Source organism: Diadema setosum, chromosome 22 (genome assembly GCF_964275005.1).
Source record: "Diadema setosum chromosome 22, eeDiaSeto1, whole genome shotgun sequence".
Classification (NCBI taxonomy): domain Eukaryota; kingdom Metazoa; phylum Echinodermata; class Echinoidea; order Diadematoida; family Diadematidae; genus Diadema; species Diadema setosum.
In genome coordinates, this window is record NC_092706.1 from 8707878 (window position 1) to 8716476 (window position 8599).

Consider the following 8599-nt stretch of genomic DNA (forward strand, 5'->3'; position numbering starts at 1 on the left):
GCTTGTAATCGCAATTCTAGGGATCACTGGCAACGTTATCGTCATTGCTGTCGTGTTCGGCCGTCGTTCTAAGAGTCGCTCAACTGATATCTTTGTAGGAAATCTGGCAATAGCTGATTTTCTTACTTCGATTCTTTTGATTCCGTACCCAAAAGTCAAATCTATTCCCAATTCGTGGACTGGCGAATTATATTGTAAAGTCATGGAAGATAACTATTTGTTATGGACTACGGTCACAGCTTCGATCTACAGTCTGGTTGCAGTGTCTCTCGATCGCTTCTTTGCTGTCGTTTATCCAATCCATTTCAAGCGCTTTGCCAATCGCCGACTTGTGAATATTATTGTTTGTCTCATTTGGGTGGGATCGTGTATCTTAATGGTTCGAATCCTCTTAACCAACACTACGAGCGTGGTAATAGGAAAGTGCGTGTATCGAAGACCTCCACGAAATCAGCAAATCGTGTACGGGATTTATGTCTTCGTCATCCGCCTTGCTCTCCCGACCGCCCTGATGCTTGTGACCCAGACAGCTATCGTGCGTTCGCTCCGACGGGAGGCCGCCCGCTTCGCGTCTAATGAGTCCACGGCATCGTTCCACCAAATCGCCCGATTGCGGGTCCTCACGCTAACATTGACGGTTATTCTGATCTATGTCATCTGTTGGACCCCAGACCAGATAGTGTTCATCTGTTTTAACCTTGGTATCATCACTCCTTCTTTTTTGAGTAGTCCTTTTGCCCGCCTACTCACCGCACTTGCCATTTGTAACTCTTGTGTAAACCCGATACTGTACACTCTCCGACACCGGCAATTTCGTGAAGCCGTTAAAGACTTTTTCAGAAAAACAAGCAAAAGAAATACACCAATATTTGAGGATCTGGAGTTATCTATTCGACCAGCGAAAAGTCATCAAAACATTGCTATATCATAAATCTCTGTATGTTAGCATGCGTTGACAATGTGCCAGCATCTCCAGATCGTTATTCAAGACCACATCATACACAAAGCAGCACACACCTATGTGGATAAAGAATATGGACATGTAATACAATGCACTGGATTGATCTTCGCATTTTTTTTTTACTTTTCGGCTTTCGTTTATGACAAAAGTTTAAAATCAAACAGCAGCATCTATAGACAATAGATTCGAATTCATTTCCTGCAGGTGTTATACAGGTAGTAATTGAATGTAGCGGGTTGAAGTAAGGCTGCTGGAGGAAGAATCCTATTTTACAATTTGTCCAATGATTTTGGATGGTTGTAACCATATTTTAGGGCGCTGAATCCGAATTCAGCTGATGCAACCCTTGTTATCCGATAGAGCTCTGTGATATTTCACCAAGATGGCCGCCAAAATATGAAAGTTATATATTTCCTCATAAATGGGGGGAAATTTATTCTGCTCGAAAGTAATTTAGGGAATTTAGGGACCAAGTTTGAAAACCAGCCATTTATATTTCTTTTTCAATCCCACTTGAGCGAACTTCTCAAATAATGCAAGATAGCATCCAAAAATGACCAACCCAATGGTAATCCATGCATGTAATATCTTAATATGTCTCATGGATGTTATCACACGAACTGGAAAGGTTGATACAAGCATCATTATTTTAATTACTCAAAATGATGTTTTAAAATTGTCGCCAACATCGATACCAAGATGTGCAATAACCCTATTTTCCTGTAAATGTGAAATAAGGCATTCTACCTAACTAAAGAAATCATTGACAATTGGACGATTCGTGTCGTACCCTGAAGAAACCCATCTTATTTTCTGATGCTTTTATATCGTTGTCCATGCGTGACTTTACGAAATGTTGTAGTTTTCCAATCCAGCCATGGTGCCACAGACATTTAAAAAACTCTTAACTCTTGAACAGAATGATTTTCGTCAAACTTCACTGTTTTCTATTAACTCTTTTTACGTGCAACGTTCGCACGTCCGACTCAGTCGACAGCGTGCCAAGTTCGCATATACTGCTCACACGCACAAACCCGCAAAAACACATCTATAAATCGCCAAATACCTCACTACATTAGATTCCAATCGGTTTCGGGTTGATTGTTTCTCAGGCGTAGTTTTCTTTATCGTCATGGCTGTTTTGTTGCATTGAATTGATGTGAAAAAAGAAATGTCCGAAGCCTGAATTATTGATCTCACCCCTATATGCATAATTCCACACCCTTCACGTTTTAACAAGTCATTATAGTGTCATGAATATGTATATTTCTTTTTTTTTCAAATTATGTACACTTGCGGAAACCACTTGGTGGAAGCTTCGAGAGTTTTGAGAATCGCAAATGGCTCTTGGGAAATAAAGTCGATCTGACGATTTCTCAAAAAAAACCCCCCAAAAAACAAACAAACAAACAAAACAAACAACCCTACAATGATGTAGCCTCGTTTTGTTTGAGTTGTGGCCGAAATGAGAGGTGTGCATAGTTAGGACTCCTTTCTCTCCTCAAAATTATAACAATGGCATGTTATCTGTATGACGCTATACGATGCAAACTGGCTGTCGTTAGTCCGAAACTTTTTTTTTTTTGCTTTCATTTCCCATCTGAGCACATGGCTGGATATGCCATATATTCAGCTGCATTAGCTGGTCTAGCATGTCTAGTGAAGTGGTACATACAACCGGACCCCATCGAATGCCAACTCTTGCAGCTGTATATGGGTTATCTAGCCATTTTGTCGGATGGAAAAAAAAATAATATATATATATATATATATATATATATATATATATATATATATATATATATATATTGCCTTGTAACGTCTAATCGTTGCCTCTTCCTGCAATCCCCTGTAAACGGCTGCCAATGAGACTATCATCGCCCTTATTCCTTAGGCCTTTATGGACACTTTTGACACTATGGATGATATCATAGCACAACACAATTCCACTGCTGTATGTATACCTACACATACACACACTTGATATTCATATGTATGCAGAATGAATAGTATACAATGATTCCGATACATTATAAATCACGTGTGCTTGTGTGCTTGAGTGTGTACAAAACATGTTCTATGTACATTTCTGTGAATTTGTTTGTTTGTCTGTTTGTCTGTCTGTCTCTGTGTCTCTCTCTCTGTTGTTGCTACTAGTATGTTAGGCCTTTACTAAGACCTACCATGTATATATACCATGCAACATTGGTCTAGATCTGGACAGCTTTATACTACCCTTGCAAGTATCATCCAATTAGTATACATTGTATAATCTGGATATAGAAGACAGATCATAAAATAGATTTAACTTATCTCTACGTGACAGTTAGGATACAGTTTCATACTCAATCGAATGTTTAGTCTTTGTGATGATTGTGAGAACATCATTATTCACACAACTTTGGGGATTTTGAATGACAGTATAGTGTCAGTATGAGTAAGGCCCTGTCTTTGTCTTCCACACAGGAGTCTAGCAGATCAAGATCTAGATGGGGAAAAAAAAAAACCAGGAGTAACAGCAGAAAGTTCAAATTCAAAGTTCTTGCTTACTCGGAATAATTTGTCGTTCTCTGTCAGTGCTAATATAACCATTAAGCTTTCCACTACTGATTATCATACCCACAATGACAACGTGAAAACTACTGGAGACAGGGCTTAGAGTGCAGTGCTTGGCTGTGCAGTGGGGACGACCGTGTAGAGCTGGGTGCAGCTACTGCGAGACTAGCTGCTCTACCGCCAGTGCCCATGATGTAACACGCAGATTGGGCCAGACTAGAAGTCTAATGGAAACATTTCGGTAAACCTCTTCAGTGCTACATTCAATCCATTTCACTAGAAATCTGCTATATGTACTTAAGATCAGGTAGAAAGGACGATAATTCGTAATTATATTACAAATATAGCACGGTATATTCTAAAAGAGTTGAATATAAGACTGCTGATACTGCGTTTGCCATATTTAAACATGAAGAACTTTGCTTAATACTTTGTAGATACCAGTACTGCCTGCTCAATAATAGTTATGATAACGATAATAATAATAATAATAATAATAATGATAATATGATAAAATAATAATAATGATTGCATTTATATGGCGCTTTATAATGGTGATTCTAAGCGCACTGGTGGTATTCATACAAAGACTAGAAAACACAATAACATTAGTACAATGCAAAACCAAAATTACAGTCACTAAAGAAGAAGAAGAAAAAAAAAAACAATACATGTGATACAGTGATACAATAATTAATAAGTGATTCTGTGCGCCTCCAGAAAAAAAGAAAAGAAATTACAACTGATTAAAGAAGATATTGAAGAAAACAAAATCCAGGTATCAAATATGTTTTTCATTTACGGGGAAAGAACCCCCCAAAAGCATGAAGAAACATCAACTATTCAAAAAATTCTAGCTTTATCTGAAACTAAAAAAAAAAAAAAAAAAAAAAAAAATCAAATAGAAAAAAGGCATATATACCGTTTATTCCACCATACGCGCATCATTTATTATGATATCTTACATTATAATAGAATAATGGTTAGTCTTATTTTTCTTCTTCATCTTCCTCTTCTTCTTCTTCTTCTTCTTCTTCTTCGTCGTCGTTGTCGTCTTTTTTTCCCCTTCTTTTTCTTCACCTGATATCATTGCTGCTTTAAGAATCTGAAACGAAATAGAAATACCAGAGAGTAAAATGCATTTTTATAATAGCGTTGAGAGAGGCAAAAATCTGAAAGCAAAGACGATGACTACACACTGTACCAGCTGGAAAAGGACGGACCCAAAGGAAATGCAAAAGTAAGGAGACTTGCTAGCAATCTATCATGAAACTACCATGATGGAAGAAAAAAAAAAAAACGGACAAAGAGCAGAGAAAATTGTTCAGATAGACATTCGTAAATTCTGCACGTATGTCTGAGAGAACGAAAGAATGAGAAAGAGAGGGAGAGAGAGAAGCAAAGAACTGCAATCTATGCATGAGTCAGCGCACCTAGGAACTTTGTCGTTACCGTTTATCTTTTTCCTACAAAGAGGGAAAAAAAAAAACGATATTGCACATCCATTAGCGTCATTGCACGTTAGATGTAGATGTAACATTGCGGTGTGTTTGCGCAGAAAACTGCGATGTTGATGGTTTCTTTATCATGCCGATCCATCGAAAAAAAAAAAATCTTCTTGAATTTTCTGTAAAGTAGTGAGACTTCCTTTAGAATTGTACATGTAACAATAACAAATGAGCTCAAACTGAGTTTGCAGGAAATCAGAAGTGGTCTGAAGGTTTTATGAGATGATAGATTCCACCCAACTCTTTGTGATTTATGACATTCAATTTACTTTAAGAGTGCACTCGCTAAACGATCTAGCGACGTCCTTTCATATAAAAGTAATGTCCAAGTTTTCCGAAGTTCCATTAATCACAAATTAATCCCCGTCGTTCTGGACGCAGCTCACTGGGAGATAAACCTGATTTTCTTCATGAGGTAAGGTTGTGCTTGTGCGTGTTTGTATTTTGTTCGTTTGCAATAAAATTAAGCAGTCATACAAATATCCTACCGCTGCACATTCTTAACAGCACCAGCATGTATTTTTTGTCTAATCCAACGGTAGGCTAACAAAAAATATAACAACCACTTTGATTGTTTTCTTTCTGATATTTCTTGTTGCACTTACATTCGGCTCTGACTCATACAAATAGTTTTGGTAGTGTTCTCAAAATCGAAGCATGGAAAACTAAAACCCAGAGAATCAATGAAAACCATCATTTACACAGCGGAACAGCGGAGGAAAAAAATTCCACTCCTAACTACCCTTGCATGATACTTCAGAACTTGTTGACCATGTTTACCAAAATTTAGACAAATATATATATATATGTATATACGTCCCTGGAAAAATATACACACACATATTTGTGTTTCAACGAAGATTATCTATCTGAATTTTTCTGTCAGAAAGGGTAGGCAAGCTTTTTCAAAATAGCAAGCGTATATGTGAACGTCAATCACAAAACCAACAAAAAGTCCCACTCACCGATTTTACATGAGGACTCCAAAATAGGTGGAAAGGATCTACCTAGTCAGTCTTGAGTTTTTCATATGTTCTGAAGAGCAATTCTTCTTCTATATTATGCTGAAGTTTGAGATCAGAAAACGAACGAGAAACATTGTGTTTTGAGCGGTTTTTTTTTTTTTCAGAACAGAGGTGGTTTTTTTTTTTTTTTTTTGAGGAAGAGTGTGATTAGGTGTGTCGTGAGTCTCGTTTTCATTTCTTAAAATCCTTTTACACACTCATCACTCTCGACTCTAAAAACAAACAAACAAACAAACTAAAACTTTTAAAAGCATGACGCTACTGTTTTTAAAGTTGGAATTAGTCATGGAAAATATATGTTGATAGAGCAGGATCAATTTCAGTTAAATCTGATAATCCCTTCAATATTGTTCCTGTGGAGTTTTGCATCCTTTTTTTTGTCCCATTCTTTGCACACAGCATGGCGCTTGAATAGACCCTAATGTTCAGAGCCTCTTTTCTCAGTACAAACAATTCCAAAGTGTGTGCTGTCTGACCACTATTTAGATAAGTTAGTGGAATCTATTTGAATTGAGCTATACATCATTTTAAAGCTTAAAGTCTGCTTTGTCAGAATCTACTCTTAACTTTAAATCCGTGTCTGGAGACTTTTTTGTTGGTTTTGTGATGCAGGGTCACATATAGACATGCCCACATTATGGTTCCATTTTTAAAAATGTATTATTAGAAGATTCAATTATTTTGAATTGATGTACGACACAAAATGTCATTTTTTTCAGTTTACAGTTCTTAGTGTCATAAGGCAGATTTGTATAACAGCAAAGCTTTTCAATTCACTTATTCAATTTGTATCAAATACTGTGACACCAATAATTTAAAATATTGTGGAATATATTACAAACTTATCATGTGCTTGCCGTGGATTTTATTTGTGGTAAACACAACGTACAAGTTTTTCAAAATCAACGAAAATGGGAGAACGTGTATAGGAATATCTGTACTGAATAGTCAAAATCAATATCGGAATGATCCTCACATCATTTACAGTAAATACAATACGCAGATTAACGTAAACAAAATTCATTGTCGGTATACAGTAGTATTTATATGTTCATAATGAGAAACCTTACGCTGAAAATAATAAATGATTGTGCTCGTCACATTGGATAATTTCCTGTGGTTTCCGTGATTTTGAAGTAGTCCGAATAGCATATCATAAGGATATGGCTTATACTTTATCTTTTGTTTTGTATTTTCAGAGTACGAGGAATCGATTTTCAAAACAATGAACGCAGCGCTTAGTGGAATGTCGGCAAAACCACACTTTAATGAGGTAGTGACCGAAATGCTAACAGCCTCTTTCCAATCAGCCGGCGATGAGGAATATAGCAATGTTTCGTCCATGGCTGAGCAAAGTCGAATCATGTGGTCTTGGAAAGTTATGACGTGGTCCTGGTATGTAATCTGTGAGCTTGTTATAGCAATTATTGGGATCGTCGGCAATGCTTTCGTCATCGCTGTCGTGTTCGGCCGTCGCTCGAAGGGTCGCTCAATGGATATCCTTGTTGGAAATCTGGCGATAGCTGATTTCCTCACTTCGACCCTCCTGGTTCCATACCCAACAGTCAATTCAATTCCCAATTCGTGGACGGGAGCATTATATTGTAAAGGCTTGGAAGGAGACTATTTGATGTGGGCCACGATTACGGCATCGATCTACAGCCTGGTGGCAATATCCTTCGATCGTTTCTTCGCTGTCGTTTATCCCATTCATTTTAAGCGTTTCGTCAATCGTCGACTAGTGAATTTCATTGTTTGTTTTATTTGGGCGATGTCATGCATCTTAATGGTTCAAATCCCCTTAACCAACACTACGAACGTGGAAGTGGGAAAGTGCATATATCAGCGACCGCCGCGAAAACTTGAAATCATCTACGGGACATATATTTTTGTCGTTCAGTTCGCTCTCCCGGCAGTCCTTATGCTTGTGACCCAGATAACCATTGTGCGCTCACTTCGGCTGGAGGCTGGCCGCTTCTTGTCAAATGAGTCTACAGCATCGTTCCACCAAACAGCCCGATCTCGAGTCCTCACGTTAACATTCGCTGTTGTCCTTATCTACTTCATCTGCTGGACCCCAGACCAAGTAGCGTATTTTTCTTTCAACCTGGGACTTACTCCTTCCTTTGTGCGTAGTCCTTTTGCTCGCGTAGTCACTGCACTCGCCATTTGTAACTCCTGCGTGAACCCAATACTGTACACCCTTCGTCACCCGCAATTCCGTGAAGCCGTTAAGGACTTTTTCAGAACCACAAGCAAAAGAAACACACCAATATTTGAGGATCTGGAACCCCAACACCGACCCAAGAAAAGTTACCTAAGCACTGACAAAGCTTAATGCCGTGTTTGCCTTACTCGCACGCGTTATCAATCTGTCAGCATATCAAGATGGGATCATCCATTCCAAAACAAGTACACAGAGCAGTACACACCTAAAATATGGACACTATAAAATGTTGTATTGACATGAGGTACAAAGCACAAGACTGATCTTCGCCTTTTTTTTTTTTTGTTCTATGCTTTCCTTCATGACACAAGCATAAGTTTAA

General features: G+C 38.0%; 1 protein-coding gene across 1 annotated transcript; it reads left to right on the forward strand.

Annotated features, from left to right (window-relative positions):
• Positions 1-202: 202 nt before the first annotated feature.
• LOC140245607 (nociceptin receptor-like) lies at positions 203-931 on the forward strand. Its single transcript, XM_072325170.1, has one exon. It carries the CDS (start codon positions 203-205, stop codon positions 929-931), a length of 729 nt encoding a protein of 242 aa, XP_072181271.1.
• Positions 932-8599: the final 7668 nt, after the last annotated feature.

Coding starts and splice junctions, on each gene's coding strand:
- LOC140245607 (XM_072325170.1), top strand. CDS start 203: ATGGAAGATAACTATTTGTTATGGACTACGGTCACAGCTTCGATCTAC.